Below are 24,402 nucleotides of genomic sequence, written 5' to 3'. Positions count from 1 at the left end.
TTAATATTATTAAAGTAAGTCATAACACATAAAAACAAGATAAATATAAAAAGCCAAACAAACCAAACAATAATTAAACTTAAATAACTGCAGCTTTAAAACTTTAGTGCAAACTGTAACTTTACTACAAAAAGAACGATACATTAAAAGTGTTTCTAGTGATGGTTTAAATCATCAAATATTAAATTTTAATTTAAATATTTATGACTAAAATGTTTCTTATTGACATTTACATTTTGTGAAATATTAATTTTAATGTCATTAAAACATTTTGGCGCCCCTGGACTTATGGCGCACTTAGCATTTGCCTATATTGCCTATATAACGAACCTGCTCTGAAGCTACGTTTGTTCCTGAATGTTGTTTATTAGGCTGAAGGTGATGTGAAGGTCAACACACAGACATAGAACAATAGAGAGAATGTTTAACACAAAGACAAAATAAACACTAAACAATGTATTTAAGAAGGAGAGGAGGACGACTCACAAGGACAGGAAAAGAAAAGGCAAAACAGGAACATTTCAAATCAACAATATCAGATCACTGCAAACAACAAAACACATCATAGAATAGGACAACGTAGCAGTAATCACCACCTCTGAGGAAGACTGCAAACAACATTTAAACATATGAAGTAAAACCTGCTCCTAACATCTTTGTCTGAAAAAAGAAACAAAGTTATTTATGAAACTGTCAAACAGCAGCAGGAGTGAGTGAAAACGCCCCAAAGGAAGAACACACTGACCATTGTTGGTTTAAACCTTTAACGCCTGAGGCCCAGTGTGTTTGTGTCCTGGTGTGTGTGTGTGTGTGTGTGTGGGTGTGTCCAAGACCAATAAAGCTTTTTAACACACACACAATGAATACATTGATTATTCTATTTGATTGTAAATCTGTTTCCTTACAGGATAATTCATGAGAAAAAGTAACGGGCGGATCCCCAAAACTAAATAATGACCTTTCCTGTAACTTATAGTATAAGATTTTAACTGTGGCTTTGACAGAAAAATGCAGCTGATCCACAAACTGCAATAATTTTATTAAATAAACCATTGTTTGTCAACGGTGAAGGTCTTTTCACATTAAAAGTGTGCTTTATCTTTTTCAGTATTTATTTACAAGTGGTGGACGTGTAAGGAGTATAGATGGGAGAATATGTTTTTACTTCCTAGATATTATCTATAGATGGGGATACTAGAACCAAAGAGGCTGCTCACTAGAATCAAAGTGACCTCCATGAACGATAACCTTTCTGCTCTTTGTGGACCATGTTTTTCTCTTGATCTGGTTGAACAAAGATCTTCAGCTCCTTCTGGGATGGTTCTGAGCTGAATGTGAAGCTGCTGAGATGAGGATCAGCACCTCCAAGTACTGGTCCATCCACGTTCCAACCCTCACCTATGGTCATGAGCTTTGAGAAATGACCCAAGAACTCTACTACAAGTCCAAACGGCTAGAATGAGTTCTCTTCAGGGTGGCCGGGCCAGATGGGAAAAAACTGAACCAAAAATTGATATCTCAGATAGCATACAGATGTGGGCCACATTCAGCAACTATCCCACACTTTTGGCATTCTTCTGGCTACTACAAAGAGGATGTGAGCCTAAAGTGGCCCACATGTGATGCTGCAAATGTAGACCAGTTATCTTGGAACAAATTTGGGCCAGTTTTGGCTTTTTATGGAAAGTTAGCAGCAACTAATCTGGATGTGAGCCAAAAGTGTCCCATTTTAAGGTACCATAATTATTTGGTCTGATCTTGGTGACATCTGGAGTTGTGATGGCTTGGTTGTGGCCAAGTTCTGGAGTGGAGCACCTACAGTAAGTGCCATCATTTCATGTGGGCAGCATGAATGTGTCAGGTGTGGGCCAGATATGGACCAGAAGTTTTCTATCTGGTTGGGGGGACACCACTATTTGTTTGATGGATATAAATGAGGTACAGTAAGAGTCACAAACAGTGACAGATAGACTAGAATATAAATGAGTGATAGACTGTCTAAAGATGCTCTTTGATACAGCAGCAAATGGACTGACATCTCACACTCATCTAAATAAACATTTATTAACATTTAGGTTCTAACTTTCTCTGGTCCTCATGTCTGTCCATTCTGTATCTTATGAAACATTTGACCATTAATGGTAAAAACAACAACAAAGAAACATAACATCACAGTGGCGTGGTCGGATTAGTTGGTACAATAAGGTAATGATGGGAGGGAGATTAATTGTCAAATCCCCAAAAACCCAAAGAGAGGTGACACCCAAACTGTGAGGTCACCTGAATGATATAAAACACAGAGGTAACAGTGGAGATCAACCAGCTGAACATCAATCTCTAGAAGAACCAAACCTCAGCACCAACCTGTTCATCATGATGATCAGAATCCTCTGCCTGAGCGTCCTCGTGCTGCTTTTCTGCACAGGTAACAACATCCTCCACTCAATCACATTTAGTTCATGTCACAATGTCTGATATTATATTTAAAATGTTCTGGTATCCACTTAGAACTGATGATGCTAATGATTAAAAATAAACATGTTAGAAAAACTGAGAGAAAGTAGAAGAACTGATTCTGTTTTTGCACCAACAACTGTTTGCCGTGAATGTATTGATTGATAATGTAGTCTTTCACACTGTACTAATGCACATCTAATGCTTCCTTTTCCACAGACATTGAAGCTAAAAAAGAAAAGACCGAAAAGTTCAAAAAGTTCAAGTGTTTCACTTGTACAGAGAAATACTGCAAAAAACAACAGTATTGTAGTGAAGGACAGGTCTGCATGAGCGCCTCTGTTATCGGTACTGTTTGCTTCTCTTCATTTCCTTTGATAGACAAACAGTGACCGGCTTGGCTTTGCATGCTAATCCACTTTATACCTTACAGAAGTCACACATGGACATCAGAATAAATCCTACTACAGGTCCTGTACGTCACCTTCATACTGTCCAAAGAGTGAAAAAACAGAGACCATGTCCATCGGCTTGGGTTATCAGGTGTTTGTGGCGACCGTTAAGTGCTGCAAGTCCCATCTCTGCAACAAAAAACCTCAACCCCGTAAGACCTTTGAAACACAATCAAACTAATGCTGCTCCATACTCTGTGGGTAGTTTACACTGGTGTGTTATGCTGTTCTTTTCAGACCCTAAGATACCATCAGGAAATGGGTTGACGTGCCTTTTCTGCAGCAACACTATAAACCCAAAGGAATGCAAAGTCAAGGAATGCATTGGAAATCAAACTCACTGCGTGCGAGCAATCAGTAAGTGTGTTTCCATTCTTCTCCCACTGCTGTGAACTTTGAACCTTCTCATGGCCCATTGTTGGAGAATCCTGTGTCAAAGATTTGTTGGTAGTTTCTAAAGGACATCAAACTGTAAGAAATATATAAATATCATCAAACTTTAAAGGGATCCTCAACCTAAAGTCCAAAGACAGATCAGCTGAAAGTCTGTTCTCTGTGATCTTTTCTACTGATGTAGAAGCTGCAGGTACAATAAAAAGCTCTTAAACTCAGGCTTGTGGAGGTGGACGTGTTGGACAAACTATCAGGAAGTGCTCCATTCACTAACTCAGACTGGTTTGATGAGGTTACCATGGTTGCCATGGTAGCATAGACTTCCTGTTTGAAGGTGTCTTCCTTGTTCAGCTGAAGTCATGTGTGGATCTGTAGTAAGTTATAGTAAGAAGTACCATTCCTCCTTTCCTGGTAAGTCCAACAGTAGAATCTGTCCCCTGTGATATTCCTGGTATTTTTAGGAATAACGTCATTACGTCCAATGAATTAGTGACTCCTAACTAAGCACTACAAGCTCAGAGTGAAATTATTATTATCATAACAATCTCTCTATAGGAGCCTGAATACTAAGAGTAGTCCTGAAGTGATCACACGATATGTGAACGCTGATTGGCTGAAATCTCCAAAATGGCCACACCCCCTCTTAAAGGAACATTACATGTGTTTGAGGCTAAATGTGGATGTAATTGACTCTAAAGACATTTCTGATTGGAAGTAATAACTATTTATTATTCAGCTTTAGAGTGATCATCTAAAGAGCTTTCATGGGATGGTTGGTGTCACTTTAACACTCATATTACAAAGCCCTGCTGAGTAATAGCATCACAGACCTCTCTGTGAAACAACCATGTATTGATTCTATTTGCAGGAGGTTTAAAAGTTTGACTCTTTGACTTTGTCTTTGGCAGGAAATGGAACTCATCAGAGTGGGTGTGCAACTAAAAACTTCTGTCACCCCAACAAGCCTGTTAAAGGCTTCGCTGGTGCCCTCAGTTTTCCAGCTGTGTGTGAGAAAGCAAAACCTGCACCTGAACCAACAACTGCTGAACCAACAATTGCTGAACCAAAGTGTGTTCCAGTTGAAACCACTCCTGAACCAACCCTTCCACCCTGTGATAGAAAGGGATAACTACTCCCACCACGTAAAACCAGTTTCTTTGTCTTGCTGACAAAACCATTAAAAGGTTGATTAAAGTCTGGGTGAATCTTTAGTGGATCCTACATCAAACATAGAGATCTTAACAAACTTATCAGACCACCACCCACTGTGAGCTTAAATCACAGCATTGGTAAATATCTTTGTTTCTGTCATTTGGCTAATCTCCTAAACAAAAAAAATAGTCGGTGGTTGAATACATTTGTTAACCAACTCATGTGATGTTTTGCTTTTAGTGATGTTATTAGATGATGAATTAATGAAGATCAAAGCTTCTTTCAAAGGAGCTTTGATGACTTCTAACTTCTAAATGTGACTCTTTTAGTAAAGGTAGCAGGGCTGAGTTTCTAATGCTTTCTTAAAATGCTTTCTGCATGGGAACAATCATTAAAGAGGTGAAATAAAACTATCAGCAAACAATCTGTGTTCAAGTGTGTTTTTGTTCAAACTTAGTGTTTGGTTTAATCTGCTGTTTAAACTGTGTTATCAGGTGGTGCAGGTACTTATCATTAATAGCAGCTGTGATGTATTTTAGACTATTCTGCAAGTTCATCTGATAATATTCAAACACCAGTTTAAGCTACGGTTACACAGCAATTAAGAGACCTTTATTTTAGCGTTAGAGAGAACATTAATGTCCCCATGTTTGTACTTTACACAACGTATAAATGATACATAAAGTATGTGAGGCACCAAAAATATCCAGGTAATAAGTGACAGATATCATCCCTGCACATTTTTATTTAATTTGGGGAAATTATGTAAAATAATTTGATCATTAACTAAATGACATACAATATTTTAACAATTTGAGATTTAAAATAACTGCAGTCATGTGATAAACATGGGTAAAATTGTGATCCTCCAAATTTTGTGGAGTTTTAATATATTTATTACAATATTACAACTGAATGATTTGGTAATTTAGACAATAAATTATGTTTTTTCTGTCTTTTTAACTTACTCCTACGGACCAAAATGGATGGTTTAAAGGGCCAGATTTGGCCCCCGGGCCTTGAGGTTGACACATGTGCTATATAACTTTATTTTATCATTCTAGACATGTCGACTGTAATGGTTTTAGTGTTTGTTTTATTTTCATTGTGCCAGCTGGGCTGGATGGTGAAGCACAAACTAATACAAATATGAAACAATAAAATCATAAAAACATCATATTTATTTATTTTTTTACCTTGATGAATGTCACAGTAGCTACAGCTTTGCTATGAAAATTAAAAACATCCATTAATTAAATGATGTTTAATTTGAGAGCCAGAAGCTAATAAGAATAGACTCTAATAAATGAATCTAACATTTACCAAAAGGAACTCATTCTGATTATTAATAAAGTGTCTGACAGTAAAAAAAAAACAACCCAGCGTTGGATCAAAGACAGACTTTGTGTCGCGTGTCCTGAAGCTGAGCTGCAGTCACAGGAATCACTGAGAAAAACATTTAGGTGTCAAACATACTATTAACTCTAAAAAGTAGAAATAAGTATCTTAAGAAAAATATACACCATGAAAATTCCCTGAATACAGATTAAAACTGTTTTATTCATCCATCAACAAGCCAGCATCACATTAACCATGTGTTATAATATTTATTTTATTTATTTATTCAGTTTATTTCCGACATGGTTACATTCAATTGGTTACATTAATTTTTTTTTTTTTTTTTTGTACATGCCGAAAAAGGAGACGAGAGAAGCAATTTGCTTATTCAGGTCCCGTTCCCTGTTTTGTACATCAAAAATTTACATGGGTTTACATGTCTCTCTGGTCAAACATTCTTAAGTTGTTCTGAACAGTCCTTTTTTGTGTAGGATTTATTCTCATCTGTAGTCAGTGCCTTCTTTTTTTTTTTTTATTCCTCCTCCTCTCCATTGCTGCTCGTATCAGCCTCCGGTTCAAAAAAAAGTTCATCTTGTTTTGTCTCCACATCAAGGCCATTCCAGCTGTTGTCAGCTCCCTTGGCAGTGTTGTGTTTTCCACTGCTATATTTGACCCTTTCTTGTATAAACACACCACCATGTCTTAGTTCATAAGCAAGGCAGTAATGCAATCCTTAATCACCCCACCACCTAGCAATTGAAATGAATAAATGACAGACCTTTTTAACTCTTGGTTTTCACATTGAATTCAGTGTCAGTAAAATAATCACAGTCTGAGTTTTGTTTCCAGTATTTATATAGATCTGGGTCCATGTCCGTGATTACCATCAGTAATGTTGTTGTTTAGGTGGATCCTTCGTATTTTCCCAGATCTTCCATCGTTTTGATGAAGATTGGTTTTCCATTCTCTTCTCCCAGTGGTGTGATATAAATCCTGCAGTTTCTCGTCCACGTCTTTAGAATTTTTCCTCCTTTTTTTATTTGGCGTGCCTTCCATGCGATGCTTGCGTTTTGTTTAGTCAAGTTTTCATTTATGAAAACCTTTGTTTCCTTCAGTTTCTTGCCTTGCTTCAGTAGTTCTCCTTTAAATTTGACATTCGTAAAGGTAATTTTTACAGCTCTGGTATCATTTCTCTTTGGCAGGAGATGGCAGGAGTTGATGTTGTCAGGGTTCAGGACAATGTCCTTCGACTCCAGGTAGTCAATGACCTGTTGTTCAATCGATTTTGTTTCTTCGTCACTCGCGTAGCTCCTGGGTTTTATCTTTAAGCCTGTGATGATGACATCTTTCTCTCTTTCCTTTTGTTCCAACTGTTCAACCCTCGTGTTCAACAATTTTATCTCTTCAGCATTTCTTTCATTCTTTTCTTTCAGTACCTTTGCTTCATTTTGAAGGTTTTCCAGTGATTTTTCCAGCGTCTTTTCCAACGGCTTTATCTCGGCTGTGATCCGTGCAGAAAGATCGTCTTTGAGGTTTCTTATCATCTCCTTGACCTCTTCCAAACCCGGATCGGGTTCTGAAGGGCCTGCAGGCGGTTTTTTAACCATTTTTCTTTTCGTCTTGGGCCCAAGTTTTCTTTTCTCAGGGTGTCCAAGGTCGTCTTATCGGAGCAAGTGAAAAACACGTCTGCTCTCTCAAAAGACCAGAGAGGAATCTGAGGAATATACTGTAAGTAGCAACAAATGTTAACATTTACAGTATTCTCATGTTCCACTTCCACCTGACGACAAAACCTTTGCCTTTGGCTTCATTTTTATTCATCTAGGAGATTTAAAAAGTTTAATCAAATCCTGTAATAAACACATTTCATCTGTTGATCTCGTAATATAAACAGACAAATAGACTTTATACTATTTGCATGGTGTACAAATATTCTACACAACTGGAAAAAATTCTCCTTTTCTGGTAAATAATTAAGTCACAATCTGTGGATTGTGTCCGTATTGTCAAAACTTAAACTTTAACTTAAAGGGTTTGGTTGAGCGTTTAGTTTGGATGGTTGTTAGTTCCAGCCATGGTGGGGATGCTAATCCAGTTAGCTTAAATATTAGCCTCTGTTTTGGTTCTTCGCTTGGTAATAATCATCATTTTTTGTCTCTGTATGTGGCCCATGTGTCCTGTACCCTCCTCCTTCCTGTCTCCACCAAGGTGTTCCCACTCTGGAACAGGAGGATGATCCATAAACTTCTCTGTGTCCAAGCGTTCCTTTAAAAAGTGGCAGAAAATGTGATGAAGCAGCATGTGAGTCAGTCCGTTAGCGTTTGGTTTGGTCTTTCTTCTACACAGTGTAAATATAGATTTTTAGATTCATCTGATTTTTTGTTTTAAAACAATTTCTCCTTGTTCTCTGCACTTCCATTTAAACATGACACTTATCCACAGAAATCCACATTAACCCTCCTATTATCCTCAAATATGACCAACATATTGTACCCTTAGGGTCAATCTGACCCCAGAGATATTTGCCTCCAGAAAATGATTTACCTTGACCTGCTCCACCATCGGGACAAGCTTGGCAGGTAGATGAATATTGTTGTTAAGCCCCACCCCCGTTATATATCAACTCAAAAGTATCAACTCTGCAGGTGTGGAGATGTAAGGTCACACACATACAGATGTTTTACACAGATAAAACAGCTTGGGGTCAAATTAACCCCAGAGGAACATTAATGTGTGTAATATGTGTTTCACTGTAATTACTGGTTTCTACACCGTTGACAGTTAATGTTACAAAGATGATTTGTGTAGTTAAAGGGTTTGCAACCTTGGGGTCAGGACCCAATGTGGGGTCACCAGGTTCCTTCAAGAAACCAAAAATTTTTTTTTAATATTTTTTATGCAACTACACTAAACTTGACATATTTTAAGCAATTTTTCATCACTTTTTCTTGCCATATTTTTGCTCCTTTTAATGCATTTATGCTACATTACTCCCATTTCTGACACTTCTAATTCTAATCCTTTTCTACACATTTTTTCCACTTTAAAAAAAACATTTTCAGTACTTATAAATGCTTTCCACCACTTTTCCACCTAATGTCACATACAGTATATTGACCCATTATTGAAACTTTTAATCTCTTTTCACCATATTTCATGCTTATTTTTGCTAATTTAACCACATTCATTATTTGTTATGTTCATTATTTTTGTTTTTGTCCACTTTAATTTGCAGATCTGTTGTTTTTAAAATCCTATTTCACCACCTTTTACACCATTTTTGTTCACTTTGAACCATTTTATTAGTGATTAAAACCATGATTTCCATCTTTAAGATGACTATAATAATAATAATAAACGTTCCTGGATAACAGTGGATATTATTCAGATGAATAAATAAATGTGGTTATCACAGATTCATAGAACAATAGACCATCATTTTTCTGACTTTATGGATGGACCCCAAAAATCGACCCCTTTATTCCCCCTATAGATGGTCCTGTCTCCACATGACTGTTCTTCAATGTTCATGTCTGTGTTCAACCACCTTCAGCTACAGTGGGACTCTGGGACCTTTATTTTGGGGGTCGTGGGATATAAAGGTTGAGAACCACTGCTGTAGGTAAAAGGAAAATGAAAGTGACTGGAACAAAGCTGGAAAAGCTAGTTTTACGTGTTGGGTAATAAACAAGTTGAAATGCATCCATTTGGAACCTGACTAAAGCCTGGTGCTGAAGTCTAAAGTAATGAGACACTTTTAAATACACTGAGCTGTGAATGTGTGGTGTCAGGAGTGTTTGAGCTGCGTTAGCACAGTTCACACTCTTAGTGAAGCACAACCTTGAAGGACCAATTTATTAGTTATCTGCAAAGCCGATCAATCAGGGTGTATCAGGAATAAGTGTATGGATCATAATTCTGCAGAGAAATGAGACGCAGAATAGAGAATAGTCTTTTATTGTCACGGTACTTGGTGGTACAGTGAAATTTGAGAGATGCTCGCATAAAGCTACAGTACACCACAGAGCATAGAATTAAAAGACAGGAGCGAAAACAACAACAAGGCATTGAATATGTACAAAGATGATAAAAAACCAACGTACGGCATAAAACTTTTAAAACGAGACATCGGTGAATAATTTACAGGATAAATAACAGTTTAAAGTGCTAGTGTTTAGTGCTAAAGTGTGTGTGTGTGTGTGTGTGTGTGTGTGGGGGGGGGGAGGGGGGGTTATGGGAGATTGTTCCTGAATGAGTGTGTGTGTGTGTATCCATGGGTGTTTGCAGTCCGTATGGCCCAGGGGAAGAAGCTGTTTGTCAGTCTGCATGTGTGAGATTTTGTTGACCTGTAGCGTCTTCCAGAGGGCAGCAGGTCGAACAGGGGGTGAGCAGGGTGTAAGGGGTCTCCTGTGATGGCCTTGGTTCTCCTGAGGCAGCAGGATGTGGCGATGTTTTCTAGGCTGGGCAGAGGGCAGCCGATGATTTTTTGGGCAGTGTTAATGACCCTCTGCACTGCCTTCCTGTCCTTGACTGTTGAGCCTGCGTACCACACACCCAGACAGTATGTCAGCACGCTCTCCACAGAGGAGTGATAAAAGGCCAACAGCAGCTTCGTGTCCAGATGGTTCTTCCTGAGGACACGCAGGAAGTGTAGCCGCTGCTGAGCCTTCTTGACTAGGGCCCTGATGTTGTCAGTCCAGGAGTGGTCAGCAGAGATGTGGGTGCCCAGAAACCTGAAGGTGGTGACAGTCTCCACCTGTTCTCCATTTATGAGGAGGGGGGTGTGGTCCTGTCAGATCTTCCTGAAGTCCATGATCAGTTCTTTTGTTTTCTGGATATTCAGGGTCAGGTTGTTTGCTGAGCACCAGCGTGATAGTTCCTCTACCTCGGCCCTGTACGCTGTCTCATCCTCGCCTAGGATGAGTCCCACCACAGTGGTGTCGTCCGCATATTTAATAATGCGGTTGGTTGGGTGAGTTGAAGAGCAGTCATAGGTGTACAGGGCGTACAGTAGAGGGCTCAAGACGCAGCCTTGCGGGGAACCAGTGCTGAGTGTGATGGTGGAGGACGGACGGAGCGATGGGCAACAAGACACGCTGACAGGAAGAAGGATGATCGCTGCTATAACTGGAGACGCTTCCTCACAGGTATCTGCAGTCATTACAGATCACCTGTCAGAGAGAAAGCTGCACTACTGCATGATGGAGTTATATACAGAAATACACTGCATGTCTATAATGTTAGAGAACAGTAAAGACAATTATTTGTGTGCATTGAAGAACAGTCATGTGGAGTGAGGACCATCTATAAGGGGGAATAAAGGGGTTCAAAGTGACTAAAAATGGTTGTAAAGGTGGTGAAATGGGATTTTAAAAACCACAGAAATTTGGTTAAAATTTGCAAATTAAGGTGGACAAAAACAGACGGAAAAAGGAAAAGGGTTCTAAGTGTCAATAATGAAACAATTAGTTTAAAATGGCAAATAATGGGCATGATAAATTGTTGAAATAAGCATAAAATATGGTGAAAAGAGGTTTAAAGTGACAATAATGGGTCAACATATGTGACATTAGGTGGAAAAGTGGTGGAAAGGGTTTATACTGTAAGTGCTGAATATTTCTGGAAAGTAGTGTTGTGGTGGTCAAGACCGGTCTTGGTCTCGAGACCAAATTTTAAAGGTCTCGGTCTCGTCTCGGACTCTGAAACATTTTGACTCGGTCTTGTCCCGGACTCGGGATTTTCCGTCAAGACCGTTAGAGACCAGCACTAATTCCTGCTATTTTTAAACTTTTTTATAATGTGATAAAAACACGGAGAAGAACGGGATAAAACAATCCTTTATTCATTATTTAATCCACCCCGTATAATGACCACAACCTTCCTTAATGTGACTGAGTGACGTGTGTGACACACTCATACGTGTGTGGCTACGGTGTCAGTTTGGACCGCGGAGCGCAAGGAGATATGAACTAATCACCGGTAAAAATCCCAGTAAAACTCCAGAAAACAATCACCAGTAATAAATATTATCTCCCTGGTAAAGACAGTAGCTCTAACAACTGGTAAAATGATAAACTGATGATATTACAGCCTGTGAAGGCTGGATAGGGGACGCACTGACTCTGCTTCTGGGTCCTAGTGCTAGCCGAGCGGTGAAGCCTGTTCCGTTTACTGAGGTCTGTGTGTGTTTAATAAGTTTATGTGTGTCCGTGTGAAAGTCCGCATGTTTATGCATCTGTCCATCCACTCTTTTCATTATATCCATGTCTTTTAAAGCTTTATTACATAATGTCGGCTGTAGTCCGGGCCGCCGCCATCTTGGTTTATGTCGTCACCAGCGCGTCATCGCCACAGAGTTGCACTAGCCCAGAATGAGTCAAATAACTGTAAAGAGGTCTTATATTAGTCTATTTTATTTTTAAAGTGGTGTTTTTTTTTGTGTCTTTAGACTCTAATTACATGTATGTATATTATATGTTCCCCACAATATAAACAGGTTCACAATATAATTATTTTTTATAGTTTCTGTTTCCACTGTATCCAGAATAATGATAATTCTCAATAGAAAATATTGATTGATTTGTCACATGACTTTTCCAGGGTTTGAGTTTGTTTTATTTAGTTTCACATCTACCTGTAGCTCTATGTTTTTTACACTGATGACAACTTGTTTGTAGTTTTATTTCAGAAAGTTTCACTTTTACAGTTACAGTTGGAAATCTTTGTTAATTGAATATCCTAGTTACATTACAGTAACCAAATTAAACTATATCAACTAAGTGAATTAATAAAATAACCTGTTTAAAGGCTTTTTCAAGCTAAAAAAATATCTTGTGAACTCTGTGACCTGTTAAACCTGCACAACTGAAAGAATCAGAATCAAGAATCATTATTTCTTGGCAGAAATGCTTTTAAACACTTGCTGTACATTTAGCTGACATAAAAATCTTGTTTTCAAATATGTAGAATAATTATGAATTTATCAGTAGTAGTTTTAATATTTTAGTTAATTTTTTGCAGGCACCTTTTTTGTCCATCAAATGTATTTAAAATAAACTAAAATTAAAGAGAGAATGTTATTTAACTGTTGAACCTGGTCATAATTTTATTTATTTATATATTTTTTTAAATTGAAAAAAAAAATGTTTATGGTCTTGGTCTTGGTCTTGGTTTGTCTCGGTCTTGGTCTTGACTCGGTCTCGGCTCCCGAAAGTCTTGGTCTTGTCTTGGTCTCGGTGCATTCTGGTCTCGGGCAAGTCTTGGTCTCGGATAGTGCGGTCTTAAACACAACACTACTGGAAAGTGAAAAGGATAAAAATAAGCAGAAATAAGCTCAAAATTATATAAAAATATTCTGATTCTTGAAGGCATATGGCATTCTTACCCTGAGGATGAGAACACCTGGGCTATTTGTCTCATCTGTTTTTTTTTAATTGTCTGCACATGCTGTTAAAGGTTAACGCTACAAGAAGTGTAATCTTTTAAAGACAGCAATGCATGTTTTGTTATTGCCAATTAAATAAATGAATTTATTGTATTGCATAATTGTGATAAACGGTAAATGGTAAATGGACTTGATTTATATAGAGCTTTATCACCACTGAAACAGTCTCAAAGCGCTTTACATATCAGCTCATTCATCCAATCACTCTCACATTCACACACCAGTGGGACAGGACTGCCATGCAAGGCACTAGTCGACCACTGGGAGCAACTTAGGGTTCAGTGTCTTGCCCAAGGACACTTCGACACATAGTCAGGTACTGGGATCGAACCCCCAACCTCTCGATCAGAAGACGACCCTCTACCACCTGAGCCACGGTCGCGATGTGACCATCATCAGCCCTCCCTAAGGAAGGGTAAGAAACACTTTATTAAAGGGATAATATAAAAAGAGAGGGCAGTGGTGAGGGGGAAGGAAACAGGAAGAGAGACTCAGGGAAGGAAATGGAAAGAGTGGAGAGAGTTGACTGCTTTATAGTGATAGTGAGATGTGTATATTGTCCTTATTGTGTAATAAGTTCAGCCAGTCTGGTGACCAGTGTGAAGCTTAGCTATAATGGTGGTGGCTGTGGACAGAGGGAAGGAGTGAGTGGTAATACCTAAAGCAGGTATTTGGGATCAACGTGTCTAAAGTTAAGCCCAGTACGAGTTTATCCAACATCCTAAGGTATGTCAGTGCATCGTAACCAATGTATATGTAAGAACTGCTTCTGCAAACCCAAGTGCTGCCCTGGACCCAAGATGCAGCCAGGCCAACACAAAGAGTGGTGGCCAAGGAGCCTCAGGCCACTCCCCCACGACCAAACAGTCCCCCAGACGCCCCCGAGATCCAAGGCCAAAAGGCAGCCACCACCCCCCACACACATGAGAAAGCCCCAAAGAGCCGAGGACCCCCCCTGAACCCCGCCGGCAGGCCCAGAGCCAGCAGGGATCGGACCTCAGGCCGGAAGAAACCGGAACAGAAGCAGCACCGGCAACAGCCTGCCCAAGGACGACGGCCACATACTCAGCCACCCGGTGCACCAAGGGGATGCTGCAAGTCGCCCCATCGGCTCCCAAGCACTCCGGCCGAGACCCCCAGATCACCCCCTTATCGATCCCGCCAGCGCATTGAGCCTTAGTTATGGTGAAAGTCAGGGATCCCCCCCAAGTGCCCAGCTCGACCGTCTTAACTGTATGCGGCACACACAGCCCCAAGGCAGCACCACCCAAGCAGGGGCCACCCCACGCTGCACCCGCAGGCATGCAAGGGCGCAGTCTACGCACCCTGCCCCGGACGACCCTTGCCAAGATCGGCCCGGCCAGCAAGCCAGCCCCGCCCATGGAGAGCCCCCCAGCCCAAGCATCACCCACCATCCAGCAGGACCACACACTCCCAGATAAAGCAATGACAGCAGCCAAGCCCTACCCCGCCTAAGGCAGCGCGGCACCAAACCGCACCGCGGCCAGCTCCAGAGCAGACGGTAGGAGAGCGTTCCCCGAGAGGCCCAACCCAAAGACCAACCCCCGAGGCACCCCAACCCCAGCACCCAGCCAGCAGACCAGCCACTCCTGACACGGATCAGCCAGGCCAGAAGCCACAGGCCGCTTCCACACACCCACCCAGCGGGACCCTAGGGGAGGCCCCATTGCAGGATATTTGTCTTTTCAAGCCCTTTTGTTTTATTTGTGAAACGTTTTATTTTATAATAACACTATGTACACAATGTTGTCTAAAAGTGATGAACATGAATAAAGCAACAAAGTTAAAACTAAATAATGTTAGTTATTAATTAGTATTACAATAATAACTAGACGTAGCCTCTACTTTCTACTCCTTCCACATAGAGTGATCTACCTCTTAGATGTGCTTTGTTTCCTTTGTGTGATGTGAACTATTGATTAGTGATGCCTGTGGGATGTATAGTGTAGGAAAGCATCTACACATTAATACGTATGTATAGTTGGAGTGGTTCTCCCAAAGGTCTCAGTGTGTCTCCTCTACTTATCTGGAACTGTTCTCTTACCTTTATTGATCTCTCATGGATCAATGTAATAAAATGGAAACAGGTGTAGGTTTGCACCAAGTGGAAGCAGCAGCACATTAATCACACACCTCGTCCTATGATGCACACTACGTTGCATTCTTGCTAACACTAAATAGTTTAGCAATGATTTTAAGTCTTATCTGTTGAATTGTCACATTTAAGCCACTAAGGCCCTCTCCAAACGTAGCAGGGTATCAATTAAAACAGAGATATTTTTCTCTGATTTGCCTAATCATCCTATCATAGACACTTTTTTATCATGAAAAACCAGGTTTTATAAAAACTCTGACCAAAGTGTAGATTTGAGGAAAACGCCAGCTTTGCGTTTGAGTGTGGACACTAATAACCAGAGTTTACAAGTTTACAAACGTCATGGGGATTGTGCTGGCGGCACTGGTGTGGGGTAGCGGTGTCCGGTTGGGGGTGCTTTGGTTCGCCTGCTTGTCAGTCTGTGGCTGACGGGGTGCTTGGCCCCCTCAGTGGGGCCGGGGTCACCTCCCTGTGGACGATGTTGTATTGTGGGCCATGCGGGCCTGTGCTGGTGTGGGCGCAGGTTTCTCTGCTGCGTGGTCGCTCCCTGTTGCGGCGGGGCAGGCTGCTCGTGGCCCTACTTAGCCTGGGGAGTGTGGGGGGGGAAACGTGCTCAGTTGGTGTGGTTTGAGAGGTGCCGCGGGGTGGGTTTCAGGCCGTGCTGTTAGGCGCGCTTCGTCTGCGCCATCTACCCTCTCCGGTGGCCGCTGTATGGACGGGCTGGGCTCACACCAGACAGGCCTCCTATATAGACCAGGTCTCAAACATTGTTAGGCAGGTGGGCAAAGCTATAACGGAGCACTTGGGCCCCCCATAAATAAAGCTTCCAACAACAGAGAGTGACTCCATTGACTTGTGAACAGCACATTTATGCGGTTTGGTGTGGATGGATTTTTTAAAAACAAACAATCATATGTGGACTTTTTTTAAATGGAGGAGAGTGGATATACATTTATAAAAATACTTGGCTACGTGTAGACAAGGCCTAAAACTCTCAAATACACCAAATAAAACATGATTAATTGATAAATCTACAAAACACTAAGTACAAGAGAAAGAGTTGTACATAATATTAGCTAGCTGTTAGCTAATAGCTAGCTTTAAAAAGTGTAGCACTTCAACCTTCAACTAGTCCTAGTCAACTAGTTACTATCAGTAACTTAAACTGTTAGGAAAGGTTGAAGTTTCAACATGCAACAATATTTTTTTGTAATTTAAGCAATTGTTTAATTTCATTACATTTCATAAAAATCATCATGTTCTTATTTTTCTAGCTACCAACAAAGAAATTTTAACTCATCATAAAATCCACCTTGTTTTGTAAAGAAACATATCTTCATATCATATACTGTATATACACATATCACAACCCAAACAGTAAATCTAAAACGTTATCATGTGCAGCAGTATTTCACTTTATTATATACTAACTACATCTTTCATATGTAATTATCTGTGTGAGTTCCTGGAAAGTAAAACATATTTTAGTTGGAGCTCATTGGTGACTAGAGCTCCTGAGGACCCCTCACATGGTCCATCCGGGCTACCTGGTGCCCTCGGGCCCCGTGTTGGTGACCCCTGGTTTACTATTTACTATAAGTATGATTAGGATGATGAGCGTTCCCACTGAAGTGTTAAAAACATAAAGCTCACCTTTACTTTGAAAGTTCTGAAAACATTTGAAGTGAGAAAGTGACCAAGTAAAATATCAACATGTGCTCATTTGATCCATAAAACTCACGTAGACATATTTCATTTTCACAAATTCACAAATTTTCAGAAACCCTTCATTGTGCTACTGACTAAACTTCCTGTTAACTTCAAAACAAGAGTCCTATTTACAAAAGTTAAAAAAATAAAATGATGGAAAGCAAGAAGAGATGCTTTTATTTTGAAAAGGCGATGTTTGACCATACGTTCTGCTCCCAGTGTATTTTTTTAACATACATACTGATTTCATCCCCATTGAGTTCACTTTACAATAATCAAGCTAGTGCTGAGCTAGCACTAAGCTTAGCATTTAGCCATATTGTCAACTACTTGAACAAACATATATTATACGGTGACCATATGTCTGGTTTTACCTAAACATGTCCTCTTTTCACATCTTGTCCAGGCTGTCCAGGAATATTTTGCAAATTAATGAAAATGTCTGCGTTTTACAGAAACCCTGAACGCATCGAGGAGAACATGTTAATTTAAATAACTGTAACTCTACTAATATTTGCTCTAGGAGACTAAAGTCCACCAGTTTATCAAAGCTTAGAAGTTGCTCCTTAAAGCCAATCGTAATCGTAAGGCAGTTAAAAATCGATTCATAGGTATCACGGTTGATATCGATTTTCTAAAAATTGAATCGCAGTACTTTTTTTGACGCTATCCACAAGTGTAGGCGGCGGGCGGAGTCTGCTAATACTTTCTTTCTGGCTGCCTTCTACTCTTAAACATGTTCATAAATGATTCATTACCCCTTTAGCACCGAAAGAATATCTGTAATATTACTTGAATATCTGTAAAAGTCAAATTTTTCTATTAGCTCTGTCTGCTAGCATAGCTTCTCTTCTTCACTGCAAGATATCTGCATGCCAACCGACCACTGTGTTACCAGCGCCCTCTGCTGGTCCAAACAAATATGACATTTTTTTTTTTTAAAGTCCAATTGTTAAGGCACAAAATACATTTTCAGTTGCACTTTTAAAAAGAAAAAGAACTATTATGCAGTTTTGCATTGTTTATTATAGAACCAGAATTTAATCTAATAGGCTTCATTTTCATTTGTATTATTCCTTTATTTATTTCATTCAAGATTTATTTTTAGTTAAATTGCATTGTTTTGAATAGTTTATCAAGGAATTCTTTTGACAATGAAAAATAAAAGGAAAATAGTACCGTATTTTCTAGCTTTTTTCCCAAAAAAAAAATTTGTTTATAGTCCCATTTTGTAAAATAAATTGTGAGAGAATCATATCGTGAACCCAGTATCGTGAATTGAATCGTATTGGGAGTTGAGTGAATCATTACATCCCTATTTATTACAGTAATTTTACTCACACGTGACAGAATCATTAAAGATACCACTTTGTTTAGATGAAATCGTCACACACGAGGAAAAGAGAAAAAAGATTAAAATAAACCAATTAGCAGTGGATTTAATTGAAATGGTTATTTATTAAAGTTTATATTTATTTACTGTTCTGTAAGCCTCGAGTTTTTGTTATATTTTAATGTCTAGGAGGAGATATTTATCATATTGTTTCAATAATTGAGAGATTTTAAAGTTTATATGAGATTTTTCAAGGACAAATTGTTATAATGTATAATAAAAGTGATGAACTTGAGTCACCACTGATTTCAGATATTTTTTAAGTTTTTGTTATAAAGAGAGAAATATATTCTTAAACCTCATTGACATTAACAACTTATTTATCTACTATACTGTATTTTGTTACAAGGTACATTCAAGAAAATGCTGAGTTCTTTGAGTATTAAGATGTCGACCCAAGTGTTTCTTCTTTTTTAGAAATCAAAATATGGTCACCTACATAATATTAATAAATGTAAAGGAGCACACAAAAAAAATATAAATAAATAACAATAACAACAATAATAATAATAATAAATGTGTGATCTTCTGAAAAACATAAGTGAAAAGTTTGGCTGAATCATTTTTACAGCATCATTTAAAACCACAAAGATATCGTTTATCTCTGTAAAACTAAATGTCAATTTTTTGCCGTTCCTGACTTAAAAATAACTTATTTTCACTGGACGTTATTTTCTGGACTTCAGTCAAAGAACCAGAGCTTCAATTACTTCTTTATTTTTATTCAACAGAATAAAACATCATCAATCTCATCATCATCAATCTTTATTTGTATAGCGCCAAATCATAACCAATGTTATCTCAAGGCACTTTACAGTAGAGCAGTCTTAAGGACGGACTCTTCATTTTATGGATACACACATATGCATATATACGTATATACACATACATATGTATCCCACACCCAACATGAATTCATCATGGCGGCAAGGAAAACCTTCTGTTAAGCAGCAGGAACCTTGTGTGGATCCCATTCCTATGATGAACAGCCATCCACGTTATGCTGTGTTGGGTGTGTGCAGAGGAAAGGGTGGAGACAGAGTTGTTGAGACTCTGTAACTCCACACTGAGGATCCCACGGACCTGCAAGACTAAAGCCAGAAGGAGTACAGGAGCAAACACACAAGGGAAGAAGCAGACATAGAGGGAGTGTTTGAAAGAGGAATGGGACCCTCTCCGGTCTCTCTCTAACCTAAATGACCTCTCTCTTAACACCCTCTCCAACCTCTCTCCAACCGAGCATGCCAGACCCCCCCCCCGGCAGTCTATGCCTATTGCATCTTAATTTTGAGCTATGAGCTGGTTCCTAACTAAAAGCTTTACCAAAGAGGAATGTTTTGAGCCTAACCTTAAAGGTAGAGAGGGTGTCTGCCCCCCGAACCGTGGTTGGTAGATGGTTCCAGAGAAGTGGGGCCTGATAACTGAAAGCTCTTCCTCCTATACTACTTTTAGAGACAAATGGAACAACGAGTAGTCCAGCATTTTGAGAGCGTAGTGTTCTGGGGGGATTGTATGGCACTACAAGCTCCTTGAGATAGACTGGTGCCTGTCCATTTAGGGCTTTATAAGTGAGAAGAAGAATCTTGAATTCTATTCTATATTTTATGGGAAGCCAATGCAGAGAGGCTAATACAGGAGTAATGTGATCTCTTCTCCTAGTTTTAGTCAGTACACGTGCTGCAGCATTTTGAACCAGCTGAAGTGTCTTAAGCGACTTGCTCGGGCAGCCTGCTAAAAGAGAATTACAATAATCCAGTCTAGAGGTAACAAAAGCATGAACTAGCTTTTCGGCGTCGCCCTGAGACAGGATAGATCTGATTTTAGCAATGTTACGGAGATGAAAGAAGGCAGTTCTTGAAGTTTGTTTTATGTGAGAGTTGAAGGATAAATCCTGATCAAATAGAACCCCAAGGTTTATAACAGTTGTGCTTTGTGCCAGAGTAATGCCATCTAGGGCAGCTAGGCTAGCATAGGTTTCTCTAAGGTGTCGCGGGCCCAGTACAATGACCTCAGTCTTGTCTGAGTTGAGAAGAAGAAAATTTTGGTCCATCCAGGCCCTAATGTCCTTTAGACAGGCCTCAAGTTTAGATAGCTGATTTGTCTCACCTGGCTTCATTGATACATACAGTTGGGTATCATCAGCAAAGCAGTGAAAGTTAACAGAGTATTTTCTCATAACATTACCAAGGGGGATCATATAGATACAGAAGAGGATTGGACCTAGCACAGAGCCCTGAGGAACCCCGTAGCTTACTTTAGTGTACACAGAAGACTTATTATTCACGTGTACAAACTGGTACCTATCAGATAGGTAGGACTTAAACCAGTTTAGGGCAGTCCCTGTGATTCCAAGTAATTCCTCTAATCTCTCTAGTAGAATATAGTGATCTATAGTGTCAAAAGCTGCACTAAGATCTAATAAAACCAGCACTGAGAGTCGTCCTTCATCTGAAGCCCAGAGTAGATCATTAGTTACTTTAACTAAAGCAGTCTCTGTGCTGTGTTGAGCTCTAAAACCTGACTGGAAGTCCTCGAACAGGTTGTTGTTTTGAAGAAATTCACAGAGCTGAGCCGCCACAACTTTCTCAAGAATCTTTGAAATAAAAGGAAGATTAGATATAGGCCTGTAGTTTGCTAAAGTGCTGGAATCAAGAGTAGGTTTTTTGAGAAGGGGTTTGATTACAGCTACTTTAAAGGACTGTGGCACGTAGCCTATTGATAGGGATATATTTATTGTCTCCAGCAAAGATGGGCAGACTAGGGGAACAACTTCTTTAAACAGCTTAGTTGGGATCGGATCTGAAAGGCAGGTCAATGGTTTGGAGGATGAAATAATAGAGTTAAGTTCCTGAAGTCCTATATGTGTGAAACAGTTTAGGTTAGGCCTATTTACATTTAATGGTACAGCAGGCCCAGGTGAAGGCAGGGAGTGGCTAATTTTATCTCTAATCTTATGAATTTTATCGTTAAAAAATGTCATAAAGTCCTCACAGCTGAGGGCTAGAGGAATCATGGGCTCAATAGAGCTCTGACTTTGTGTTAGCCTGGCTACAGTGCTGAAAAGGTACCTCGGATTATTTTTATTTTCTTCAATTAGTGAGGAGTAGTATGTAGATCGACTATGTCGTAAGGCTGTCAAGTATTTACTATGGCTTTCTTGCCAGAGTATTCGTGACTCCTCTGTTTTATTGGAGCGCCACATTCTCTCTAATTTACGGGTTGTTTGTTTGAGTGTGTGAGTTTCAGAGCTAAACCACGGAGCTTTCCTCTGACGTTTAATAGTTTTTTTCCCTCAATGGGGCAATTGAGTCCAAGGTGGATTTTAGTAGACTAGCAGAGCTATCGACAAGCAGATCCAGTTGAGAGGGGTTATAATTAATATCATAGTTATTTATTGGATGGTGCACTGAGTTTAAGGCAGCAGGAATGGCCTCTTTAAATTTAGCCACATCACTATTGGACAGATTTCTACTCCTAACTATTTTATTGCACAGTGCGAGATCCTCTAGGATAATGTTAAAAGATATTAAAAAGTGATCTGATAGCAGAGGATTTTCAGGGTAGACTTTTAGTTCATTAATATCAAGGCCATATGTTAGAACAAGATCAAGAGTATGATTTAAACGATGAGTAGCTTCATTAATAGTTTGAAAAAAGCCAACTGAGTCTATTAGGGACATAAAGGCTGAGCTCAGGCTATCACTATCTTTGTCCACATGGATATTAAAATCTCCTACTATCAGTATTTTATCAGAATTGAGGACTAAGTTTGATATAAACTCAGAGAATTCTGATAGAAATTCAGAATAAGGGCCTGGAGGACGGTAAATTATCACAAATAAGACTGGCTGGCAGGTTTTTGATTCGGTATGAGATAAATTTAGAACCAGGCTTTCAAAGGAAGTGTAATTGGCCTTTGGTTTAGGATAGATTAGGAGAGAGGAATGATAAATAGCTGCTACACCACCTCCACGGCCTATGTCTCGTGGCATATGAGTATTTAAATGACTGGGAGGAGTGGCTTCATTTAAACTAACATATTCATCTTGATACAGCCATGTTTCAGTTAAACAGAATAAATCAAAGTTATTTTCTGAGATAAGGTCATTTACTAGTAGAGATTTGGATCTCAGTGATCTAATATTTAATAAAGCACATCTAATGGTTTTATGTTTTGGTGTTTCTAGATTTGAGATTTTAATTTTTTTCAGATTTTTATAATTGATAGCTCTTTTATTTGATTTTATGTTAAAATCATTGTGAAATATGGGTCGGGGGACAGACACCGTCTCCATAAAATAATATTCATCACCATCACAACAGTTGTCATGGCGATGAACACAGCTATCATAATAGCAATGGGAGGGAAACTGTCCTAAGGCAAGCGCAGAGGGGCGTGGAGGACTCCGCCTCTGTAACATGGTCTCATTCATGAGATGTCATAACAGTGACTGTGCCATGTTTTCTGATAGTAGAGATGCTCCCTCCAAAGTAGGATGGATTCCATCTCTTCCTATCAGGTTCGGTTTTCCCCAGAAGGATCTCCAATTATCAATGAAGCCCACCTCGTTTTCTGGACACCACCTCGATAGCCAGCGGTTAAATGATGACATGCGGCTATACATGTCATCACTGGTCAGATTTGGTAAAGGACCAGAGAAAATTACGGAGTCCGACATTGTTTTAGCATAAGCACAAACTGATTCAATGTTCACTTTGGTTGCTTCCGACTGACGACGTCGGGAGTCATTAGTGCCGACATGGAGGACTATCCTATCAAACTTACGATTACTCTTTGCCAGCAACTTTAGATTTGATTCTATGTCGCCCGCTCTGGCCCCTGGGATGCACCTCACAATGCCCGCTGACTTCGCTAGCTTCACGTTTCTCACTATGGAGTCGCCAATTATCAGAGTTTGTTCCCTGGTGAGTGTGTTGTCCTCACGGAGGGGGGAGAACCTGTTTGAGACGTGAACATGGTGGTGTCCCGAGCGGCTTTTTGACCTTTGACTATGCTTACCACGGACAGTAACCCACTCATTGCTGGCCGGGGGGGAGGCTAAGCTAGAGCTAGAACGGTCCGCACCGGCTAGGTCCTGCTTGCTAGCTTCGGTTTTGGTATCAGGGGTGCGGAACCGCTTCTCCAGATTGTTGATCCTCGCCTCCATATCTAACAGTACGCTACACTTTATGCAACTACCATTGTCCCTAAAGGAGGACGAGGAGTAACTAAACATCTGACACACCGGGCAGGAGAGCGGAGGAGAGGAGAGAGAAGCCATAGGTGCTAAATTTAAGCTAACCTAAGCTAAGCTAAGGACAAAAGGAAGTTTAAAGGAGATTGTACTGCCTATAAGAGGCGAGATTGCTTTTTACTTAACCTTCGTACGTTTAACTGTACGGTAAAAAATTAAAACAAGTGTTTTCAATGCTAAAATATCAATGACAACAAGTTTGATTAGAGTTAGCAGAACACAGTAGTAGAGCGCTGCAAGCAGCGGTAGAGCGTAAACAGGAAATGATCGATACGTCACCACGTCAGCACGTCACCACGCCAGCTGCTGGAGGGGTGCCAAATTGCACCCACCCCTAAATAATAATATTAATTTAAAAAGAAATGATAAACGTGAAACACACCCTTTACAATTATTGTATGTTTTATCCTAATTAAATATTAATATTAAAAATCTGCAACTATACCAGCTGATCTTCAGCCCATTTTTATGCCTATTTGTATTTATTTTATTTTAAATCTTGTTTTATTCTAAATAATTCTATTATGTTATTTACACATTGTGTTCTTTGGTTTTAAGATTTGTGTTACTGACTAGTAAAACCAAACAGGAAAGTACAAATGTCCTTTTTTCATTTTTTGATAGCACTGTTTTGCATTGCTTTTGAATTTTGCACCATTGTTGTTATTGTTGTTGTTGTTGTTGTTGTTGTTGTT

General features: G+C 39.6%; 1 protein-coding gene across 1 annotated transcript; it reads left to right on the top strand.

The window, feature by feature from the left end:
• Positions 1-2,331: 2,331 nt before the first annotated feature.
• LOC114470855 (uncharacterized) lies at positions 2,332-4,847 on the top strand. Its single transcript, XM_028459205.1, has 5 exons — positions 2,332-2,425; positions 2,674-2,802; positions 2,888-3,058; positions 3,144-3,263; positions 4,208-4,847. Exons 1-5 carry the CDS (start codon positions 2,374-2,376, stop codon positions 4,426-4,428), a joined length of 693 nt encoding a protein of 230 aa, XP_028315006.1. The 5' UTR covers positions 2,332-2,373; the 3' UTR covers positions 4,429-4,847.
• The last annotated feature ends 19,555 nt before the right edge of the window (positions 4,848-24,402 follow it).

Source organism: Gouania willdenowi, chromosome 10, assembly GCF_900634775.1.
Source record: "Gouania willdenowi chromosome 10, fGouWil2.1, whole genome shotgun sequence".
NCBI lineage: Eukaryota > Metazoa > Chordata > Actinopteri > Blenniiformes > Gobiesocidae > Gouania > Gouania willdenowi.
Note: the sequence above shows the minus strand (reverse complement) of the source record. Positions and strands in the feature narration are given on the sequence as shown.

What these genes read in the sequence shown, in the direction of transcription:
- LOC114470855 (XM_028459205.1), top strand. Translation starts at nt 2,374, where the DNA reads ATGATGATCAGAATCCTCTGCCTGAGCGTCCTCGTGCTGCTTTTCTGC. An exon ending in CATGAGCGCCTCTGTTATCG is followed by an intron (nt 2,803 to 2,887) that starts GTACTGTTTGCT and finishes TATACCTTACAG; the next exon opens with AAGTCACACATGGACATCAG. An exon ending in CAACAAAAAACCTCAACCCC is followed by an intron (nt 3,059 to 3,143) that starts GTAAGACCTTTG and finishes TGTTCTTTTCAG; the next exon opens with ACCCTAAGATACCATCAGGA.